The sequence below is a fragment of the Melospiza georgiana genome, chromosome 26 (genome assembly GCF_028018845.1).
Source record: "Melospiza georgiana isolate bMelGeo1 chromosome 26, bMelGeo1.pri, whole genome shotgun sequence".
Taxonomy (NCBI): domain Eukaryota; kingdom Metazoa; phylum Chordata; class Aves; order Passeriformes; family Passerellidae; genus Melospiza; species Melospiza georgiana.
The window spans coordinates 3,998,661-4,021,955 of NC_080455.1; the positions used below are offsets into that span (position 1 = coordinate 3,998,661).

At 44.1% G+C, this 23,295-nt stretch overlaps 1 protein-coding gene across 5 annotated transcripts in view; it reads left to right on the forward strand.

Moving 5' to 3' along the window:
• RFX2 (regulatory factor X2) overlaps positions 1-23,295 on the forward strand; it is a 76,172-nt gene that overhangs the window by 46,287 nt on the left and 6,590 nt on the right. For 2 of the 5 annotated variants that reach the window (XM_058040690.1, XM_058040692.1), the window contains exons 3-12: positions 1,551-1,640; positions 3,298-3,377; positions 5,109-5,385; positions 10,768-10,842; positions 16,231-16,412; positions 17,627-17,746; positions 18,188-18,303; positions 19,392-19,510; positions 19,786-19,898; positions 22,234-22,385. In XM_058040690.1, the coding sequence (XP_057896673.1) occupies positions 1,551-1,640; positions 3,298-3,377; positions 5,109-5,385; positions 10,768-10,842; positions 16,231-16,412; positions 17,627-17,746; positions 18,188-18,303; positions 19,392-19,510; positions 19,786-19,898; positions 22,234-22,385 (1,324 nt within the window). The remainder of the gene's footprint in view (positions 1-1,550; positions 1,641-3,297; positions 3,378-5,108; positions 5,386-10,767; positions 10,843-16,230; positions 16,413-17,626; positions 17,747-18,187; positions 18,304-19,391; positions 19,511-19,785; positions 19,899-22,233; positions 22,386-23,295) is intronic. The other 3 variants (XM_058040693.1, XM_058040694.1, XM_058040695.1) reach the window with 3 other exon arrangements.

A 23,295-nucleotide genomic window follows, 5' to 3' on the forward strand; every position in this document is an offset into this window, starting at 1 on the left:
GCTATCCATGGAAGTTATTTATGATGGTTATCCATCATAAATATCCATGGTAGTTATCCATGGAAGTTATTTATCCACCATAAATATCCAGGTAGCCAGTAATTCTCAAGGTTATTTTTGGGATTGTTTTCTGGCTCTTTGTTCTGTTGGCCCGTGTGGTATTTGCATTCTCAGAACAAAGAGAGACAGAATTCTCTCTCCCAGGATTTTCCCTGGGATTTTTTCCAGCCCAGGCCCAATCTCCTGGGTGTTTTTAAAGGAATTATCTCCTTGGAGAAGGTTTAAGAGGCCATGGAGATGCTTGGCTGTGCTCCCACTGAATCCTTTCTCTCCATCACCACATCCCCACGGTTTGTTTTTTGCTGCATCTGAAGGTGCTGAGCACTCTGAGATGTGCTGACAACCCCAGGCTGAAAATGGAGTGTAAGAGAGGGGATGCTGGAGGTGACAGAGCCACCAGCACCACAAAATGTCCCTGTGCCCTTGGTGGCAGAGCAGGGAGAAGCAGAAACCCCTGAGTTTGGTGCTGGCAGGAGCTGGGGGGGATTTCTTGCTGCAGGAGGCAGAGTTTGGTTGGGTTTAGCAGCTCTGAGAGAAGGAACTTTGCAGCCAAATGTGGATGTGTGAGGAGAGATCCTTGTTCAGATGTGGCTGAGCTTGTCAATGAACTGCTGCTTCCTTCCATGGAGGTTTGGAGATGATTCCTGGCAGAAATTTGGCCAAATTCACGGGGCTGAGCTTATAAATGAACTGTTGCTTCCTTTCCTGGCAGAAATTTGCCCAAATTCAGGGGGTTGAGCTTATCAATGAACTGAGATAATTCCTGGCAGAAATTTGCCCAAATTCAGCAGTTGAATGACAAGCTGAGCTTGTCAATGAACTGCTGTTTCCTTTCCTGGATGTTTGGAGATGATTCCTGGCATAAATTTGCCCAAATTCAGGGGGCTGTGCTCATTAATGAACTGCTACATCCTTCCATGGAGGTTTGGAGATGATTCCTGGCAAAAATTTGCCCAAATTCAGGGGGTTGAGCTTATCGATGGACTGAGATAATTCCTGGCAGAAATTTCCCCAAATTCAGGGGGTTGAGTTTATCAATGAACTGCTGCTTCCTTTCCTGGAGGTTTGAAGATGATTCCTGGCAGAAATTTGCCCAAATTCAGCAGTTGAATGACAAGCTGAGCTTGTCAATGAATGCTACATCCTTTCCTGTAGATTTGGAGATGATTCCTGGCAGAAATTTGGCCAAATTCAGGGGGCTGAACTTATAAATGAACTGAGATGATTCCTGGCAGAAATTTGGCCAAATTCAGGGGGCTGAACTTATAAATGAATTGAGATGATTCCTGGCAGAAATTTGCCCAAATTCAGGGGCTGAGCTCAGGCTGATGCACCCCACGGGAGGGTGGGGACCGTGGGGACACAAATCACAGGATGTCACTGCTGCTGTTGGTGTCAGAGGCAAGCTGGCCATGAAATCTGGGGAGGGAACACCTGGCTCAGCTGTGTTATGGACTGAAATTGTCTTTTCCTGTATCTTTTCCTTGCAGAGGGTTTTGGTCCAGGCCACAGGCTCTGCTCCCAAAGGAGCACAGATGCAGCAAATCTCTGTTCCCAGAGTCCAGCAGGTTCCACAGCAGGTAATGAACCCTGGGGACACCCAGACAGGTCCCCAGTGCCACTTCTGAAACTCTGCCACATCTAGAAAAATCCTAATTAAAGACTTGTGGGCACTCACAGAGCTGGCATCACTTTCTCCAGCTCTCTCCTCCTTTCTTGATGACAAAAGAAACTCTCAAGATATTTGAAGTTTAGGAAAAACCTTTGCTGTAGTAGTTGTCTTTCATGTATTTGAAGATTTGATGGATGCTTTCAACTTGAATTTAAAAGCATTTATTAAATCAAAGTTAAATTAAAATTAAATCCTTTGGTAAAGATGTTTTTTAGAGGCAAAATGTTTGGGGTTTTTTTTAATTAAACAAATTTACTGCCTGCATGTGACTCCATAGGAAGATTTGGTGCCAGAGAGCCATGCAAGTATTTTTATTTATTTGAACTTTGCCTTTTCCAGGGCTTGTTTCCTAAGAAACCAGGGATGTGTGGTGCTGCTCCATGTGAACAGCAAGTCTGACCCTCTTTTTTTCTTTAGTGATTTTCTTTAGTAATTTTTTTTCTTTAGTGATTTTTAATTTGATTTCTCCATTTCATGGGGGAAAAAAATTCTGACCCTCATAATTTTTTTTCTTTAGTGATTTTTTATTTGATTTCTCCATTTCAGGGGGGCAAATCCTTCCCCCTAGAGTAACAAAAAAGGGGCTGGAGTGCAGCTGGACATTGTCAGGCTCCCCTCTGAAAGAAAAACTGCAGAATGAGCTCAGCCCTGTTAGTCAGCCCCAGACACGTGTGCAGAGCAAACCCAGCTCCATTGTTTCCACTGCTCATGGAGCAACCACTTATTTATCTATTTTAACTTGACCTTTGAAAATAAAAATCTCCTTTACTTTGGCATTCCTAAGCATGGAGGGGAGGAAGGGCAGGCAGGATGGTTTTTTGTTTGTTTTTTGGGTTTGTCTTGTTGTTGTTGTTGTTCTTGTTTTAGTGTTTGTTTTGTTCTGTTTTGGGGGGGGGTTTTCTGGGTTTGTTGGGTTTTTTTTTTTTTTGGGGGGAGTTTGGGGTTTGTTTTGTTGTTCTTGTTTATTGTTTGGGTTTTTTTGTTTTGGGGTTTTTTAGGGTTCTTTTTTGTTGTTGTTTTGGGGGGTTTTTTGAGGGATTTTGGGTGTTTTTGGGGGGTTTTTGGTTTTTGGGGTTTTTTTGTTTTGTTTGGTGGTTTTTGGTGGTTTTTTGGGGGGTTTTTTGGCTTTATTTTTGGGGGGTTTTTTGTTTGGTTTGGTGGGTTTTTTGGTAGGTTTTTTGTTTGTTTTGGGGGTTTTTTTGTGGGTTTTTTTTGTTGTTGTTTTGGGTTTTTTTTTTTTTTTGTGGGTTGGGTGGGTGGGTTTTGGGGGTTTTTTTTGTTTTTTTGTGTTTTTTTAAATTCTGTTTTGGTTTTTTGTTGTTTGGTTTTTTTTTGTTTTGGTGTTTGTTGTGGGTTTTTTTTTTTTTTTTGTTGTTGGTTTTTGGATTTTTTTTTTTTTTTTTTTTTTTGGTGGGGGGTTGGGTTTTTTTTGGGGTTTGTTTTTGTTTTTTTTTTTTGTTTTTTTTTTTTTTTTTAAGAAAGCCTGAATGTCATTGTAAGGTTGGAGCTGTGCATTTTAACCAGCACTTTTTGAGCAACCCCTGACCTCTTGGTGCCTGTTGCAGGTGCAGTCTGTGCAGCACGTTTATCCAGCCCAGGTGCAGTATGTGGAAGGAGGAGAAGCTGTTTACACCAATGGAACCATGTAAGAACCTCCCTGAGCTGTCCCCCTGCCTCCTTCCATGGGAGGAGGAAGAGGAGGAGCAGTTTCAGGTGCTGTGGTGGGTGTGAGGGTGGTTTCCAGCCCTGGCGGTGTTCTCCTCATGGAGGGATTGTTCTCCAGGGAATCCTGGTCATGAAATTTGTCTGAGAACTTTGTGTGGTGCCATGAGCAGCTTTAGGAGTGGAACTCCCAGAGGAAAAAGGGGCTGTTGGAAGATTTTATAGACTTAAGGAATCCTAGAATTGCTTGGGTTGGAAAAGACCTTCAAGCCCATCTCCTTCCAACTCCCCAACACCTTCCACCATCCCAGGCTGCTCCAAGCCTTGTCCAACCTGGCCTTGGACATTGAAGGGATGGAGCAGCCACAGCTGTGCCAGGGCCTCTCCATTCTTAGAATTTCCTCTTCCTCCTGCCAGCTGTGCCCTATTTTGTGTCTCTTTTTGGCTTTCCCCACCCCAGGTCCTCACGAGGAGCTGCCCTCACCAAGAGCTTGTGCTGTGGGGCCGACTGATCCCATTCCCACTGTCAGAAACAACTGCTCACTTTTACAATTTCAAAGGTTTATTAAACCCTAACAAAAATTGCAACAAAGAAATTTTTAAAATAAGGAATTTAATAAATTTTTAACATAATTTTGTAAATAACTTTTTGAATAAGGAAAATGTTTTCAGCAATGGGAGTCCCTGTGACTGCCAGCCACGTGGCTCATCTACAAAATATCAATCTCTTTATTGTGAGAGCCAACTATGACATCATTTATCTATAACAAACCCTCCTCTCCTTTTCTCTAAGTCATTTGGCTCAAACAATTAACTCGGTTTTGATTCGAATAATTTACCCTTCTCAAAAAAATGAATGAAAATAATTTTTACCAGCATTTGTTGATGTGGGCAAGGACAGTGGGAACAGGAAAAATTTTATTTGGAAATGGACAAAATGGGATTACAGAGGTTAATTTGGTCTTGCTCTTTAGTCCCTGTTGGATTAAGAGACAGTTAAAGGATGATAGAGGTGTGGTATATTTCTAGTTCCCACTTTACCATGCCTATGGGGTTGCCACCCACAACAGGGATATAATCTCACAGTGGGAACAGGAAAAATTTTATTTGGAAATGGACAAAATGGGATTGCAGAGATTAATTCAGTCTTGCTCTTTAGTCTTTGTTGGATTAAGAAATGACTGAGGAATGATGGAGGTGTGGTATAATTCTTGTTCCCACCTTGCCATGCCTATGGGGTTGTGAACAACAAGAATAATCTTACAGTGGGAACAGAAAAAATGTCATTTGGAAATGGACAAAATGTGATTAATTAACAAATTAACAAGAGGTTAATTTGGTTTTGCTCTTTAGTCTCGCCTAATGGAGATGTGGTATGGTTTTCTTGTTCCCACCTTACCATGCTTATGGGGTTGCCACCCACAACAGGGATATAATCTTACAGGAAAAATTTTTTTTGGAAATGTCCAAAATGGGATTACAGAGGTTAATTTGTTCTTGCTCTTTATTCTCTGCTGGATTAAGAGACAACTGAGGGTTGATAGAGGTGTGGTATATTTCTTGTTCCCACCTTATCATACCTACGTGGTTGTGAACAAGAATAATCTCAGTGGCGAACTCAAGGGCTAACCTTTAACACCAGGGGTTTTCTGACACCTATCCAGCTTTCTGAAGCTCTCCAGCACAGATTTCCTCTCTTTTGTCCCCTGCACAGACGAGCTGCCTACTCGTACAGCAGCGAGGCGCAGATTTACGCCCCCGCCAGCGCCACGCCCTATTTCGAAGCGCAGGGAGGAGGAGGAGGAGGAGGAGCTCAGGTGACTACAGCGACATCCTCTCCTACAGCCATTCCCTCTCACAACATGGTGGGCATCACCATGGACATTGGGGGAAGTCAGATCCTCTCCGGCTCGGGAGCCTATCTCATTCATGGGGGGCTGGAGAACTCTAGACATTCTCTGTCTCACACCTCACGCTCCTCTCCAGCAACGGTATGTAGCCCTGCAGGCACCTCAGCAAGGGGGCCAGCAATGATTCCAAAGGGATCTGAAAAGCCTTCAGAAAATTTATCTGACCTGCCATTATCGTTGTTTATGTCTATGAGTGCAAGGGGGAGAATAGACACTGGTGTAATACATTTATTTTTCAGTTTGGATTGTCCCTCACGCTCAGATCGCTGAAATGATCAGCAGCATTAGAGAAGAGAAAGCATTAATGATTCAAATATTAATAAAGCTTAATCAGTCAAATATTAATAAAACATTGCATTTGGTTTGGGTTTTTTCCCTCCCGAACAAAATATTTTGTTTTTTAAAGATTTGGCCTCTGTTTTCTACTGTAAATTTATCTCTATTTGCATTTTGGTTTTTAAAGATTTGGCCTTGTTTTCTACTGTAAATTTGTCTCTATTTATGTTTTGGGTTTTAATGATTGGGCCCCTGTTTTCTACTGTAAATTTGTCTCTATTTACATTTTGTTTTTCAAAGATTTGGCCCTGTTTTCTACTGTAAATTTGTCTCTATTTACATTTTCTATAAGTCAAACATCTTGCATGCTTACCCAAAATATTGGAATATGTCTTCAATTGTGAAGAGACCTGAAACAAGCTTCCTTAACCCATTGGATAATTATTATTATTAATTTCATTTGGAAATGGAGAAAATGGGATTAATTAACAAATTAACAAGAGGTTAATTTGGTCTTGCTCTTTAGTCTATGTTGGATTAAGAGACAGTTGAGGAATGATGAAGATGTGAACATAACTTATGTTGAAGCTGATCATGCTGAGTGCACAGTGATCAAAAACCCTTTGTGTATACATCTCCTACACCATTGTGTATTCTGCCCTTGCCATATGTTTAGAAAATGTCTTTTAGGGGTGATATTGATCAAACAGAAATGGTTTAAAGTCCTGATTTCTTTCTTTGGAGTGTGTCTCTCCAGCTGCCAGCTGAGGTGGCAGGTGCTGGAGCACATCTGTGTGGGACTGAGGGTTTACAGCTCTTCACCCAAAACAGCCTTTTTGCTGTAAGGGCTTTGATTTGGGAATCTCCCAGCCCTGAGCAGCTGCCAGGAGTGTTTGCAGCTCATTTCCTGACACTGCTCACCTCTCTCTGCAGACTTCTGTGTGTTTATGCATTCAAATATAAATATAAATACTAATGTAGGTGTAATTCAGGGTATGTAGCCAGAATTTCAAATGTGAGCAGCATCACTAGGGAGAAAAACAGGAGCTGTTGCTACTGAGAACTCATGTAAATCTGGCCTGTTAAGTTGTGCTTTATTTCCCACTGAGTTTTTGAATATAGATTTTATGGTTTTTGAATCTTTGTGCCTTGAAAGGTTGCTTTGATCCTGTGCTCTGCCTTGGGTAGGCATAGGGGAAAAGTCCTTGGTTTGGGGGGAAGAGAAAATGACAGATATTGAGATTCTTTTCTTGAGTGAGAATTGTCTGTGTGTGTATTTTAACTGTTCATAGTTAAAAATTAGCACTGGACCATTTGCTTTTTACTCAAAGTTATTATTTGGAAGCATCACCTGTGTGGGACTGCATCTTACAAAACTGCACAACTTTACTCTTGGATTTTTGGGGGATTTTTTTTATGTTGTTGTTTGAAGTTTTGTAATTTCCATGGTGATGAGCATGATATAAAATCCCAAGTGGAAAATATGTCAGTAGAAATATCCTATGAATGGATTTAGTTGATGTTATTACATGAGATAAGGCTGTTCAGCAAAACAAAACAAAAAAAAAAAGAGATTTAGAAAGTGACCTTTATGGAAATACATCTGAGATAAATCCACTCTGTTGCATGTACAGATGAGCTTTCTGAAGGTATTTTAACACAAAATAGCTGAGGAAGGGGTGGAAAAGGTGGGAAAGAGCCTGGCAGGTAATCCAGAGCTGTGTCTGTGTGTGGCTGTCTGTCCTTCCAGCTCAGACCAGGGTCACAAGGGGCTGGAGCAGAGCCTGGACTGCTTGGAATTAATGCTGGAATAATTTGGTTTGGGATTTTAGAGCCCATCCAGTGCCACCCCTGCCATGGCAGAGATACCTTCACCATCCCAGGTGCTCCAAGCCCTGTCCAGCCTGGCCTTGGGCACTGCCAGGGATCCAGGGGCACCACCAGGAGGGATGGGTGGCTTAAGGACAGCAGGAACTGAACCAAATCCATTTGAACTTTATTTTCTGTTTTAATGTCCAGCCTAAAGAGAGACTGGGAAAGGCTGCTTTGTATTTTTTATTGGTTTTTGGGGGGGGGCTTAGTTCTGGGGTTAATTCCATGTCTGTTTGGGAGTGGTAGTGGAGTGATGATGACAGTTGGTTGTTGTTTTTGATACTAGGAAATATAGAGGAAGGTTAATTGAAAGTGTATTGATGACAAAGAGGCCAGATTGGGGCAGGATTGGGAGTTCTGTGGGAGGAAAGGAAAGCAGAGCCAGGGAAGCCAAAGGGTTTGCCCTGGCCTTGGAGATGGACATCAGAGTGGTCAGGGATGGGGAAAGAGAGGGATTGGAGGTGTTGAGGGCAAGGAGGCACCTCCAGAGAAAAATTGAAACATTGGAATACTTCAGGATTAGCAGTGGTCCTCAGCAGGCTGAGAGATGTTTGGTAAAGTCTGTGTGTGCACTAAAGAAAAATCTTGAGATACTTGAAGAAACCTCTTAGGAAACCTTCCCTCTGTGCTGGAACACCAATGTTCTGCTCAAACAGCACAGGGAACATTCAATATCTGTGCCAACACTGCATCTTCACCTAAATTAGTCTGGACTAAGAGAGGAAATCCTTGAGACCTCTCACAAGTGGGGCCTCAGAGCTCTTCACCTTCCTGCAGAGCTGCTCAAGAGTTTTTGGTTTTTCCCCTGTGACAGTTTTTATTGCAGATGCAAGGTGTCCTTTTGGATGGGACATTTGCCAACAGTAACAGCCAGGCAGCATTTCTGGGCTTGCCTCAGAGCTGCTGCCCAAACAACCCCTGAGCAGGCAAAGGAAGGAAATTGGGTCTCCCTCTGCCTCTGAGTCATTTCCTGAAGGCTGTGTCAGCACTCAGGCTGTGCTTGCTCGTGGTACATCATGGTGTGGGGTAGTGAAACCCCAATAATCTGAGCCTGAATTGGGGGAGAAGTGAGGCAGTGAAACCCCACTAATCTGAGCCTGAATGGGGTGAGGCAGTGAGACCCCACTAATCTGAGCCTGAATTGGGTGGGATGTGAGGCAGTGAGACCCCCCTAATCTGAGCCTGAATTAAGGGAGGTGTGGGGCAGGGAAACCCCACTAATCTGAGCCTGAATTGGGTGAGGTTTGAGGCAATGAAACCCCACTAATCTGAGCCTGAATTGGGGGAGAAATGAATCAGTGAAACCCCACTAATCTGAGCCTGAATTGGGGGATGTGTGGGGCAGTGAAACCCCACTAATCTGAGCCTGAATTGGATGAGGTTTGAGGCAATGAAACCCCACTAATCTGAGCCTGAATTGGATGAAGTTTGAGGCAATGAAACCCCACTAATCTGAGCCTGAATTGAGTAAGGTGTGAGGCAGTAAAACCCCACTAATCTGAGCCTGAATGGGGTGAGGCAATGAAACCCCACTAATCTGGGCCTGAATGGGGTGAGGTGTGGGGCAGTGAAACCCCACTAATCTGAGCCTGAATTTAGGGAGAACCCCTCCAGAAGTAGTTCCACTTTGGGGTGGGAACCAAGGGACTTTGCTGGAGGTGATGCCCCCTTCAGACCTGGATGTGGTTGCTGGATGTCACCTCAGAAGCTGGGTCTGATCTCTGCTCTGCCACCCTGCTGTGACAGAGCCTGGCTTTGTGCAGGGCTGGGTTTTGGGTTTATCTCAGCCCTGATCTCCACTGTGGGCTGAGTCAGGGCAGGCAGGAGGCCATGGACACATCATCTGCAGATGTTTTGTGGGTGTGCCCACAAAGTGTTAAATGAGGACGGAGCAGAGCTCTGGCTGCAGGTTCTGTGTCTTTGTCCTGCCTGGGCACAGCCAACATGGTTTGGGACGCCTCAAAGAGGAAACATCTGCTGGAAACAAACAGGTTCTGTTCTTGCCAGGCTCTAATGTGGGGTTTGGGGAGGTTTGAGGACTGTTTTTCCCCATAGAGGAGCACTGGAGTTTTGGGACCAGCAGCCATCTGCTCAAGGAGCCCAGGTTCTGCTCCAGCAGCAGAATGGAGAAGACAAGAAGGGTTCAGGAGAGGCTTGAGGCACAAGGCAGCAGCCACAGCTGGGCTGAAGGGGAGCAAGAGGCAGCCAGGGGGTGAGGGGTTCCTCAGGAGCCAGGAAATCTCACCTTGGCTGCTCTGAGATCAACAGACACCAGAACAGGCAGCACCAAATGTTCCAGCCTGGCTTCTGGGGGAGAAATCACCCGAGTGAAATCTGGCTCTGCCTTCTTCCCTTTGCAGCTCTCAGCAGCAGAGAGCCCTCACCCATTCCTGTTCATGCACTCTCCTTGCACCCCAGCTTTATTTAATTTTTAGGGTTTTTGACAAAATATGAAGAGGTAACCAAGTCATTATTGCCAGCTCTACTTGGAAGCCCTGGGTCCAACTCTGCAGCCACTCTCTGACCATTCCAGTTCATGCACTCTCCTTGCACCCCAATTTTAGTTAATTTTTTAGATTTTTTTGACAAAATATTAAGAGGTGACCAAGTAATTATTGCCAACTGTCTTTGAAAAGCCTGGGTACAGCACTGCAGCCAATCTCTGACCATTCCAGTTCATGCAGCCTCCTTGCACCCCAGTTTTAGTTAATTTTTAGGATTTTTGACAAAATATGAAGCAGTGACAAGTAACAAAGTCATTATTGCCAGCTTTCCTTGGAAAGCCTGGGTCCAACTCTGCAACCAATCTCTGACCATTCCAGTTCATGCATTCTTCTTGCATCCCAATTTTAGTTAATTTTTAGGATTTTTTTGACAAAATATGGAGAGGTGACCAAGTCATTACTGCCAGCTCTCCTTGGAAAGCCTGGGTCCTGCTCTGCAGCCAATCTCTGCAGTGCATCTGCCTGGTGATGGTTTGCTCTCAGCAGGAAGGGAAAAAGAGGAGGAAAATTGCATTTTTTATATAAATAGGCAGTGCTTTTAGTGGAAGATGAACCCCCCCTGGCCTTGCTTTGTCACCCCTGAGGGGATCCCTGCTGTGTTTCCATTTGCATGTCCCAGTAACGCCTCTGCAGCTCCATCCACATCTGTTTGCCTCTTTTTCCACCAGCTTGTTGATATAAAGCATTAATCATTCAAATATTAATAAAGAAACAATAATCCTGGCTGTTGCTAACTATCTGATTTCCTTTCTTTTTCCTTTTTTTTTTTTTGTTTTCTCTCTCTCTCTCTCCTGTGCACGTTTTTCTTTAGCTTGAAATGGCGATTGAAAACCTACAAAAAAATGAAGGGATAACATCACACAAAAGCAGTTTGCTCAACAGCCATGTAAGTTGCAATCAGAATTTACAACCTTTTCCCCTGCTTTGGAAGGAGAATTATTTCTTTGGTGTATTCAACAGCATGAGGCACTCAAAAGCAGCCTGTGATTGAGCTGTGCTGCCCAAAGCAGCCCATTCCCAAGGAAAAATAGGCTGCAAAAAGTGCTATATGATAATGTTTGCTGCTGAGATGCTCAGGAGTCTGTTATATATTCATAATAAATATAAATGTGTTTATTTATTTCATCTGCCTTGCAATGGAAATTGCTGGCAATCAGATAAACACATTGGAGGAAGTTCTTTTCCTTTTATTGGAACAGAAACGTGGCTGGAAAATTACTTGTAAATGCAGAGGCATGACTTGGTGTGAATTGTGACAGATACCCCTCAACCAAAAGCCTCTGAATGCCTTTTTTCCCCTCTCTCTGTGCCTCAGGAAGCCCATTCCTGTCACAATGCTGTGCTAAATCCATGTGCTGGGCCTCTCTCTCACTGTGCCAAGGATTTCCCTGCTTTGTGTGATATTCCCACTGTTCTGCTGGGCCTTTGCATCCTGGTTTGTGGCTCCCATGCAGGAACACTGAGGGTTGAGCACCTGCTTGGGTGAGATTTGGGTTGATCCAGGTCATGTTGGGGTCCCTGGACTTTGTTTTCCCTGTGTTTGGATGAAGCTCAAGCATGTCCTGCACCCATAAATTCCATGCACAAAGTGGTGTTTCTCTGCTCTAACAGGTTTTCTCTGGGTTTGGGGGCTGGTTTGTTGTCATTCTTAGGGCGAAAAATAAAAACCTTTGGCTTCTTCACCCTGAGACAACAAAAGGAACTTTAAACCAGTCTGATTATTTATTCTGACTTCAAATTCCAGGCCTGGGCTCCTGAGGGAGCTCAAACTTTATTTCAGCTGGTGGAAAGTGAAGGTTTCTGGTTGTAGCTGGGGAAAAAACCTGCAGGATCAGGCAGTTTCTGTTCTGAGCATCCCTCCCACCCCAGGCTGGGCACTCCTTAAGTGCTGCACAAAGACTTTGTTGCTCTGCAGGACTTTTCTTGTTCATCGAGGACAAAGTTTGAAATAAAATCAGGAAAAGGGCAGAGGAAAGAGAGCAAAAGGTAGAAAAGAGATTTTACTGACCACAAGCTGTACAGGATGGAGGGGGGACCTCATCCAGCCCCTGATCAGACCTTCCCTGCCCTGGTATTGCAGGGTAGAAGTGAAGAATTTGGTGTCCCTGCTTCTTCTGGGTCCTTGATGTCCCTGGTTCTAGGCCTGGTTCATAGTCTGGCCAAAGGTTTAAGTGCAACCTCTGGAGCAAACAAACTCCTTCCTGAGCATGTGTGGGTACAAACAAACTCCTTCCTGAGCATGAATAACACATCCAGCCCCAGCTGGTCCCTCTGAAGGTGCAGCTCCTGGGCTGAGGAACCCTCCAGGTCCTTGCTGTCCCCAATGTCCCTGCTCAGGGAGGTGTCTGGGGACATGTGGGAATAAAAAGGGGGATGAGCAGTGCTTGGAGGGGACACCACACTGGGGAAGCAGATGAGGCAGCTCCAGAGCTGGAGGAGCTGCAGTGCCATTGCCCAGGGAGGTTCTTTTAGGGCTCCTCTGAGTGAGGCACTGGACTGTAGTGAGAGACCTGAGCCCATGGAAGGGCACCCTGATGGGAGCAGGAAGCTGGACCAGGATGGTTTGGGTTGGAAAGGACCTTAAAGCTCATTCTTACTTAATTCCAACCTCCTACCATGGGCAGGGACACCTTCCACCAGAGCAGGGTGCTCAGAGCTCTGTCCAACCCAGCCTTGGATGCTCCAGGGATGCTCAGAGCTCTGTCCAACCCAGCCTTGGATGCTCCAGGGATGCTCAGAGCTCTGTCCAACCCAGCTTTGGGTGCTCAGAGCTCTGTCCAGCCCAGCCTTGGATCCTCCAGGGATGCTCAGAGCTCTGTCCAGCCCAGCCTTGGATACTCCAGAGATGCTCAGAGCTCTGTCCAACCCAGCCTTGGATCCTCCAGGGATGCTCAGAGCTCTGTCCCACCCAGCCTTGGATGCTCCAGGGATGCTCAGAGCTCTGTCCAACCCAGCCTTGGATACTCCAGGGATGCTCAGAGCTCTGTCCAACCCTGCCTTGGAGACTCCAGGGATGCTCAGAGCTCTGTCCAGCCCAGCCTTGGATACTGCAGGGATGCTCAGAGCTCTGTCCCACCCAGCCTTGGTTGCTCTGCTGCTCATGGTTCCAGCTAAAAACACCTTAAATATGACCCACAAATTGTTTCTTTTTTGTATTTCATAGAAGTAACCACAAGAAAATGTCTCCAAACCTCCACCTCTAAAAAAATAAAATTATTTTCTCCATTAGCCCCATGAGTGGCTTTTTCCACCCTTGGATCAAACCAGGATAAAGTTTTTGTCAGTGTTGTTTTTTTTTTTTCAAACAGTCAGATAGAAATAAAGTTAAGGTAGAAATGAAAATTAAATGTTCCCCTGTAGTGCCAATAACAGCAGCATATGGCTGTGGAGTGATTTTATTGAACCTGATCATGGCATAAACAGAAATAAGCTGGGGAAATAATCAGAAATATCTGATTGTCACAACAGAGCAAAATTCAGAAAGCAAACAGAAAGAAAAGAATCAGAGGGAAAGAGTTTTTAATTTTCTCATTTTAAGTGCCCAATGTGTTATTAGTTGTGCAGGAAGAACAAAAATCACAATTGGAAAATTGTTTATATTCTGACAGATCTCTGTTTTAAGCTCTTTTGTGTTCTTCATAATAAATTTCTAATTCAATAGTGGGAGTTCATATTGTGAAACTCTGCAGTGTTTGAGGGAATATAAAAAGACATTTGCAGGAAAAGGAAGCTGGGAGATGAAGGGAATCTTCTAGAAATATCAGAGATTAGAATAAAAAATGCCCAGGATCAAATTTAAATGAGAAGGTTTATCTGTATCTGGATTTTCCGTAGCAATACACAACTTTTATATATATTTTTTTTTAAGGCTTAAGGATTAAGATTTAGGGGATAAATAGCTGATGCACATTCAGTACCTTCCATAGGATAAATAAAATACCTGCTTTAAAAATTTGAAAGGATCTTAAGCAATAATCTCTTAAACATAGGGGATGGGCCAAATTAACATAGATGTGGACAGCTTAAAAACTGAACTCCTGCTGGTGTTTTATGGCAAAACCACTGGGGTCTATTTTTGTTAGAGGGCACTGAATGGCTGGGGGAGGCTCAGGGCCACAAAAAGACTTTTTGGGGCTTCCTGGGGTGTCTGTGCTGCAGGTGGGAGCAGGAGAGGTCATTATGGATCATTAAAAAAACATTTATTGGAACTGTGGGGTTTGGAGAAGGGATCCCCTCAGAGAGTGCTCTGGGTGGAGTGGAGCTGGGGGAAGGTGGGAGGGGGACAGGAGGCTCCTGAAGAGCAGGACAGAGGGACAAATGGCCGGGAGGTTTTTCTTCCTTCCAGCTCCAAAGTCCACCAAAGCTCATGGGTGCAGCCATGGGAATTGGTGGTTGGATTTGGATCAGCTCCAGCTGACAAATCTTGGGATGGTTTGGGTTGGAAGGGACCTCAGAGCCCATCCAGTGCCACCCCTGCCATGGCAGGGACACCTTCCATTGTCCCAGGCTGCTCCAAGCCCTGCCCAGCCTGGCCTTGGGCACTGCCAGGGATCCAGGGGCAGCTCCAGCTGCTCTGGGCACCCTGTGCCAGGGCCTGCTCACCCTGCCAGGGAACAATTCCTGCCCAATGTCCCACAAAAACCTCCCCTATTCCAGTAGGAGCCATTCCCTGTGTCCTGTCCCTGCAGACCTTGTCCCCAGTCCCTCTCCATCTCTCCTGGAGCCCTTTAGGCCCTGAGGTGTCCCTGGAGCCTTCTCTTGTCCAGGTGAGCATGCCCAGCTGTGCCAGGGAACAATTCCTTCCCAATATCCCATCTAAATGGGATTTTTTCCCATCTAAATGTCACTTTTCCAGTGGGAGGCCATTCCCTGTGTCCTGTCCCTTCCAGGCCTTGTCCCCAGTCCATCTTCAGCTCTCCTGGAACCCCTTCAGGCCCAGGCTCTGAGGTGTCCCTGGAGCCTTCTCCTCTCCAGACTGAATGGAATAATTTTAATTACAATTTTGGATGCAGCTGACTTTGTGCAGCAGTTTCAGTGTGGGTGTGTGAAGGAGACCCACAGAGCACACCCTGAGGGGGCTGCAGGGCTCTGTGTGACAGCAGGGTGGGACACAGGAACAGCTCAGTGGAGGTTCCAGAGATGTCATCACACAGCTCAGGTTGTCTTTCAGAGAATTATTGATGTAAAACTCCAGCCTTGGGGTGAACTGGGACCTTGGAGTGTCACCAAGAGAAAATGGGAGAAGAGAGAGGGGCATGGGAGTGGGGAGGGTTTGGGTGCAGCTCCGTGGGCTTTGGCAAATCCCACTGATTTTTAGACTAAATCCATGCTCAGTTCCTATAATTGCTTGGACTCTCAGTTGTTTGGAGGTGCTGTGGCTGATATTTGGATTTCACAGCCCAAATCTGTTTTGCCCTGTTCTGGTGGGAATGCAGCTGGTTCTGGTGCAGGGATGGAGGTCTGGAGGGAAGGGTAGCCTGCAAAATGTTCATCCCAGACACCCCTCATGACACTGAAAGGGCTCTTACCCACCCTGTTGATATTAGTCCATGTGTACATCCAATTCCTCCCAAAAATCAATTATTACAACTCTCATTTTATTGATGCTGAAGTCATTTAGTTAATTAAAGGAGATTGGGGGCTTTGCATTTGAATTCCTGTGCTGACACCATGTGCTGGACCTGCCCTTTCAGACTATCTCAGTATAAATAATTTATATTAATTGCAAATTTTAATCAACAGCCATGTCAGAAGTTCAGACAGTAAATTTTGCAAAGTAGATGGATTCCCTCAGATTTTGAAGGTTGCTTTGGCAACCATTAATTTTATTGTTAAGGGAGTAGTTGCAGACATGCCAATCTTCCAATTAATAAAGACTTTGCATCAATTTGCTTCCCCTAAAATTTATTTCTCTTAGGCAGTATCTCAAGATCTCTTTTCCTTGGAAAATGTGAATTTTTACAGCTTTATTTTGGCTCTGCAGGAATTCATCCGAACCCGAGGTGGACACTGAGGTGGCAGCAGGATTGTGGTTTAATGAAAAATCTGACTGGTTTTGTTTGTGCTGGGGGATTTTGCCATCCTATAAACTGGGTTTTGCTATCCTATAAACTACCATAAAGTTATATAAATTATAATTTATGTTAATTAACACATATAAATTAATTACTCAGTTCTCTTGAACTTCAGCATCTGGACATTTAAACATCGACCCTGCCTGACTTCTCAGCTCTCTTCAGACTTGCATGTTTTTTTTATTTTTCCCTGCCTGAAGCTGCAGTGGCTGCTGGATAACTATGAGACAGCAGAGGGTGTGAGCCTGCCCCGGAGCTCCCTGTACAACCATTACCTGAGGCACTGCCAGGAGCACAAACTGGACCCCGTCAACGCCGCCTCCTTCGGGAAGCTCATCCGCTCTGTCTTCATGGGGCTGAGGACACGGCGCCTGGGCACCAGGTTGGTGCCAATCTGCAGTTAATCTGTCGTGGTTTGATGCTGGCACAATGCCAGTGCCCCCATGAAAATGTGTTCTCCCCAGTGCCTGCTGTGAGATGTGACCAGGAATAGAGCAAAGCAGGCTCCAGCTTAGGAATAAAGGAAAAAAAGACTTTATTAACTTACAATATGTCAAAAGGAAAACACATAGAATGAAAATCTTCCAAAACATTCCTCCTCCCCAATTTCCACTACAGCACAAAATAAAACCTTAGATTCTCAATCTAGTTACCACCCCTCAGATAATCAACTCTTAGTTCATCACCAGCCCTCAGATAATCAATTCTCAGTTCATCAAGGGGAGAGGAGTCCCTCAGAGGCGTATCCATGTCTTCAGTGGCCACACCACCTGCCAATATTCAAATCTGAGCACTGATTGGTTTGACCACAACCTCCCAAAAACTCACTTCCATATCAACCTAGGACAAGAAATAAAAAGCAGCTCTCCTGCAGCATCTCTGGTGCACTCAGAAGCTGCTGAGGATCTTTAGGAGGTTCAGGTGTTTCTTTTCTGGGATCTACGGGAATAAATGCCACTGCACTTGGCCACATGTGGGTTTAAATTTTCCAGGGGATGATGGCATTTCATTGGTTTGATGCCTTGTGAAGGCTGAGCTAGAACAGAGAATAGAGAGAGTTAATTAATAAAGTAGGGATTTATTAGGAGGCTTTAATGGATCCATCTTGGGCAGCACAAGAGCCCAGCCAGGGCTGAGCCCAAGATGAACCAAAATGGTCACAAAAATCGACAACAGATCACAGGATCTCTCACAATTTTATAAGTTCTGCTCCATTTGCATATTGGAGTTAAGTGTCTAGTTACAGCTTTAGCCCATGCAGTCCCATCCTGCTTGTTTTTCTCTCTTCAGCCCACATAGTTTGTGCTCTTGGGCCTGAGATTTGGATCCTTTGTCCTTGGTACCCAGCTGGAGCAGGAATTGTTTTGTCTCCCTGCTCTGTGCACAGAGCTCACCATCCCCTCAATGTGAACCCAGACCCACCCACTAAAGCAGCACAGAATCTGAAAAATATAAAAACTCAAACCTGAGGCACCAAGTTCATCCCTTCAGCCACTCAAACAGTGCTTGGCAGCCATGTGCTGCCTGAAATGGCGTGTGTTGTCCAAGCAGCCAGGGCCACAACGCCCTTTTTGGTGACTAAGTTGATATTTCCAGGGGAAATTCCAAATATCACTACTATGGGATCCGCCTGAAGCCGGAGTCGCCGCTGAACCGCCTGCAGGAGGACACGCAGTACATGGCCATGAGACAGCAGCCCATCCACCAGAAACAAAGGTAGGTGTCCCCAGGCCCTGCCCAAAACACTCAGCAGGTGTGAGAATCTGCTCAGTCCATAGAGCATGAGGCACTTGTTGTTGCTGAAGTGCAGAAGGAACAGAATTTATTTTTTAAGCTCCTAAATAGAAAGTAAGTGCAAAAGTCAGTGCTTGAGACAGAGTCTGCCTTGGACCCCACTGCAGCTCTGCTTCTCTTTTTGGATTTTTTGGTGTCACCAAACTTCTTAGCCCCTTTAATTCTGTCTTGGGGAAGCTTTTCAATAGGAGCTTCTCATTTCCCCTCCATCTGATTTCACAATATAAATTCTCAGCCCTCCCCATGTTTGCCTTGAATGTACCAACCACTCCATGGACTCGCAGATGTGTGTTATAAATAACACAGAGGTGTTTTCTCCTGTCTGTGTGGATCCTAATCCATCCTAATTCTGATGGAATTCAGGTACAGAGCAGCCCAGAAGATGGATGGGATGGCAGAGAGTGCATCCAACAGCACCCCCCACACCACCCCTGAGCAGTCAGTGGCTGCTCAGTGCCAGCACCACCAGCAGTTCATAGGTGAGGAAACCCCTTTGGTGATCAATTCTTAATTATTCCACATCAGGGATTTGGGTTTTAAGGGGAAAGCTTTATCTAAAAATTCTACAGTGTGTATATATGCATATATATATAAAAATATATATAAACATTTAATGTTATATAAAAAAATATATAAAAACATATAATATTAATTTTTGTGTTATATTTAAATTTTATGTGTTATAGTGTGTATAGATAAAAATATACATAATATTAATTTTGTGTTATATATAAATTATGTGTTATAGTGTGTATAGATAAAAATATATATTAATTTTAATGTTATATATAAATTATATGTGTTATAGTGTGTAAATATAAAATATATATAATATTAATTTTTATGTTATATAACTTATATATATTATAGTGTGTGTACATAATATATATTATATATAATTTTCTATATTTTTTATGTTTATGTATCTGTATTTTATATATATAGGATGTGTTCTATAGGTTTTTGTAGTGTCACACTTGCTAAGTTTATCTGCTGACTCCTCTCTCCCCAGGAAGTTTTTTTCCTCAAACCCATGGGTCTGTTGGGTCCCTCATTTTTAGTATTTTTTTAATCCATCTGATTTATTTAAATTCCATGGAGGACTGGAGGTCCTGGCCAGAGTGGGGAAGCAATTCCCTTCCTTGCAAAGGCTGCACTGGGGATTTGGGTGGAGATGATCCATATTGACCTTCTCTGGATTTGCTGGTCCTGGATCTGTGTCTCCACCACAAATCCCAGCTCCTGACACCTCTGCTGCCCAATTCTATTCCTCATTGTACAGAGAGACATTTCCAAGCTTCAGGGAAATTCTAATGGATGGTAGATGAGGAAAATGTTTTCTTATTTCTTTTATTACAAGCAGAAAGGAAGCATTTTCCTTTCCCCACTGAACCCACTGGGCTGTGGTTATTTGCTTTTTCTTATCACAAATCAGGGAAAGGAGTAAATTATCTCATTTTTCCTCTCTCATCCCTGCTGGAACATGAAAGAGTGAGAGCAGCACCTTGTGATCAGCTGTGCTCTGAGCTTTCTGACCCTCACCACCTCTCCCAATTTCTGTTCCCAGATGTAACCCACGTCTTTCCTGAGTTCCCAGCCCCTGATCTTGGCAATGTCCTCTTACAAGAAGGTTTCACCTTGAACGACGTGAAAACTCTGCAGGTTCTCTACAGGAGGCACTGTGAGGTGATTGTGTGCAATATTCTTTGGGGATTATTTGTAATTAATTTATTAACTGACATGGGACATCACTCAAGTGACCAGCTCTTAGGAAAAGCTGGGAATGCTTCATTTGCCTGCAATTACAACTCAAATATTGATATTTTTTCCCCTGTGTGACCTGTTTTATGTTAAGTTGATCGCTACAAAAGTGCCAATTCTGTTGTTTTTCATGTAAATTATTTCCTGTGGGTGGCAGCACTGGAGCTGAGTGCTCACCCCGTGGTGTTCTTTGCTGTCAGGCCACTTTGGATGTCGTGATGCACCTCCAGTTCCACTACATCGAGAAGCTGTGGCAATCCTTCTGGAATCCCAAGGCACCCCCTAGTGATGGCCCCACTGCTCTGCCCTCCAGGTACTCCCCTTCTTCCCTGCTCCACTTCTTACAGATAATCTCTTTTTAACATGCATGAAGATTTTTTAGTCTTTTTGAGCCTAAATCTCATTCTTCTTCAACGCCAAGATTTTAGGTAGATGATCTTACAGGTACAAATATATGCCCTTCAAGTGAAACTTATTGTGGGGAGAAAATCCTCTCTGAGATGTTCAGTCATTTTGTTTTTTAGACAGACCAAATAAAAAGAAAAGCAAGCTATAGGGTTGTGCACTTGCTGTTCCAAAGCACCTGCTGGCATCTGAAAATAAACCAGCAGAAAATCAGCATTAATGAGTGCTTTGGAGGATTTGGGAGTATTTTCTGCCCTGCAGAGCTGTGACAAAGAGAGTTAGAAGTGTTTAATAGTGTAATGAAAAGTTCAGAGCTGTGGGGAAGGGTCTGCTCTGATTAGAGAATTGTGGGGTCACTGAGGTTGGAAAAGCCCTCCAAGATCATCAGAAGAAGCTCCTTTCAAAAGCAGCTTCTCATTTCCCCTCCATCTGATTCCACAATAGCAATTATCAGCCCTCACCAGTCTTGAGGTGTTGGGGTTGGGTTGCACTTGATGATCTTTAAGGTCTCTTCCAACCTGTGAATTCTTTGAGTCACCACTCAGCCACATCCCCAAGTGCCACATCCCCACCTTTTTTGGACACTACCATGGATGGTGATTCTACCACAGCCTGTTCCAATCCCTGACCACTCTTTCAGTGAAGAAATTTCCCCTCATATCCCATATAAACCTCCCCTGGGGTGATTTGAGGCTAATTCCTCTCATCCATGTCCCTTGCACCTCCTGCTTTCCCCAGTGATGATTCCCTGCTCAGATTTTAAGGACTCTCTGAGGATTCCCTGCTCAAATTTTAGGGATTTCCAGACTAACTCTCTGCCTTGCCTGCATGCCCAGACCTGTCAGTGCTTCATGTTTTGAGGTAGATCATTGCAAACAAAGCTGCTTTCATCTTTTCACTCCTGCCTGGCTCGTTGCTGTGCCTCTTCCTCATCCTTTATGCATTGGGAGCTGCTGCCAGGGGAATGGAAATAAGTGAAAGCAGAGAAAATTGAAAAAATTCTTAAAATTTCTATCACAAATCTGTCCACTCTTACTGAGGCTATAAAAATGAAGGTTTTCTATTCAGAAGAAAAATGGTAAAACACTGAGTAATAAGGAAAAATCCCTCAAAAATCAGTAAATATGGCCCTGTAGATGTTGCCCAGGGGATATTTTCCTGCAAGGAGTCACTGCAGCTGTGTTTGCTTGGTTTAAAATCTCTTTTTTTTTGAGGGAACAGCTCCCAGGCAAATTGAAACACCCCAGGAGCTGTTTCTAGGTACACAGGGGAAAACTGGAGGCAGCTTTTGTGCAGGGCTCTCACACCTCTGCCCCTAACCAGAGAGGTGAATAACACACTCCCTCCCCTTCTTAATACATAAATATAAATACAAACCCCAAATATTGGGGAGGTGGCACATTGAAAGCATGAGAAGATGCAGAACATGGATGCACTTCACAGCAGGCTCACAGCAGGTTTCCTGACCTGTTTCTCCATGTGGGATTTTCCAGGAGTTATGCAAATGGAGTTCACCATTAAAATTCTGCAGCCTGAGGCTCAAAGTCCCCTTTAGAGCACGTCCAAGGCTTGGCTTTAATGATTTTGATGGGCAAAAAGACCCTTTCCATGGGGCAAGACCTTTCCAAATTCCCAATTCTCAGTATAATGTGTGGGTGAGCAGCTCTGGCAGTGAATTCAGGTTTCAGCTCTTTCTGCTTTTTTTGTACAAATATCTTGTGCCTTTATACAGCTACAAAGTGAAAATAATGCAAGCTGGATTGACACCAGCCAGTTACAGACAATATATTTTGTTCTCATCCAACCATTCAGTATCCTTCTTTCTGAAGATGTTCAGCATTTGGAGGGGTTAAACACCTTGAAAATTACTCAATATCAGCTCATCTGCCCCTACAGTGGCTGCAAAGTGTTTGTCCCCTGTGCTGTGGCTCAGGAGGGTGAGAGCAGAGGGGAGGGAAGGTTTGGGAGGATCCAGCTGAGCCTTTGCTGCCTGAGCTGGCAGTGCTGGAGCTCAGCTCCCACTGAAGAGGAGGTGTGAGAGGCTGTGAAGGTAAAAAGGGAGCACCAAGAGTGTGGATTTGAGGGAAAACTGCTCCAAGCTCTGGCCCCAAGGACAGGGAGGTTGCAAGGCACACAAGCACGGTTTTTTCTGCTGAAAATTGGAGTTAGAAATGCAGAGGGAGAGGGAAAACACTGAATGCAAACCTGCTGCTAATTCTGTCTCCTTCCTCCTCCTCCTGCAGTGAAGAGGAACCCGAAGGGACCCTCCCAAAGGACAAACTGATCACCCTGTGCAAGTACGAGCCCATCCTCAAGTGGATGAGGAGTTGTGACCACATCCTGTACCAGGCCCTGGTGGAGATCCTCATCCCTGACGTGCTCAGGCCAGTGCCCAGTGAGTACCCACAGCCCCACCTGAGCCTGGTCTCACTTCCCATAAAGATTTCCACTGTAAAATCCCACTTGGAGGTGTTTATCCTGGCTAAAATATCGTGGCAACAGCAGTGTTCCTCGTGCAGCATTGCTCTGGGGGGATGTTTTATACCCCCTGGGAATTCCCCTGCCTTTTAAATTTTGTGTGTTGCATTTCACATCTCCTGATTTTGGCCAGGAGTTTGGATATGGGAGCACTTTGGGATGTGGCTCCTTGCAGGTCTTTGTTTGCATAGGACCATCCTGTTCCTGACACTCCTGGAAATTAGGGGTCAACTTTTTGAGATTAGGAATGGGGTATTGAGAGTTTTCTCTCTGATTTAGATTCTCTGAGGGCTGTCACAAGCTGGGGCATGAGGATGTCTCTGAAGAGCGAATTTCAATGCTTGAAAAATGCTCAGAAGGGCCAGGAATAAGAAAAGTATGCAGGAAAATAAAAATAATTTAAAAGCCATAGAAATGTTTAGGTTGGAAAAAACACCTGTAGATCATTAAGTCCAGTTGTCATAAAGATAAGAATAAGGATAAGGATAAGAATGAGAATGAGAATGAGAATAAGAATAAGAATAAGAATAAGAATAAGAATAAGAATAAGAATAAGAATAAGAATAAGACAAAAGAAAATAAAAATGAAAAAAATTTAGAAATGTTTAGGTTGGAAAAGACCTCTAAGACCATTAAGTCCAATTATCATAAGAGTAAGATAAGGATAAGAATAAGAATAAGAATAAGAATAAGAATAAGAACAAGAATAAGAATAAGAATAGGAGTAAGAATAAGAATAGGAGTAAGAGTGAGAATAAGTATAAGAAAAATTAAAAAGAAAAATTAAAAAGAAAAAGAATAATAAGAGTTTGAGTAATAATATCAAA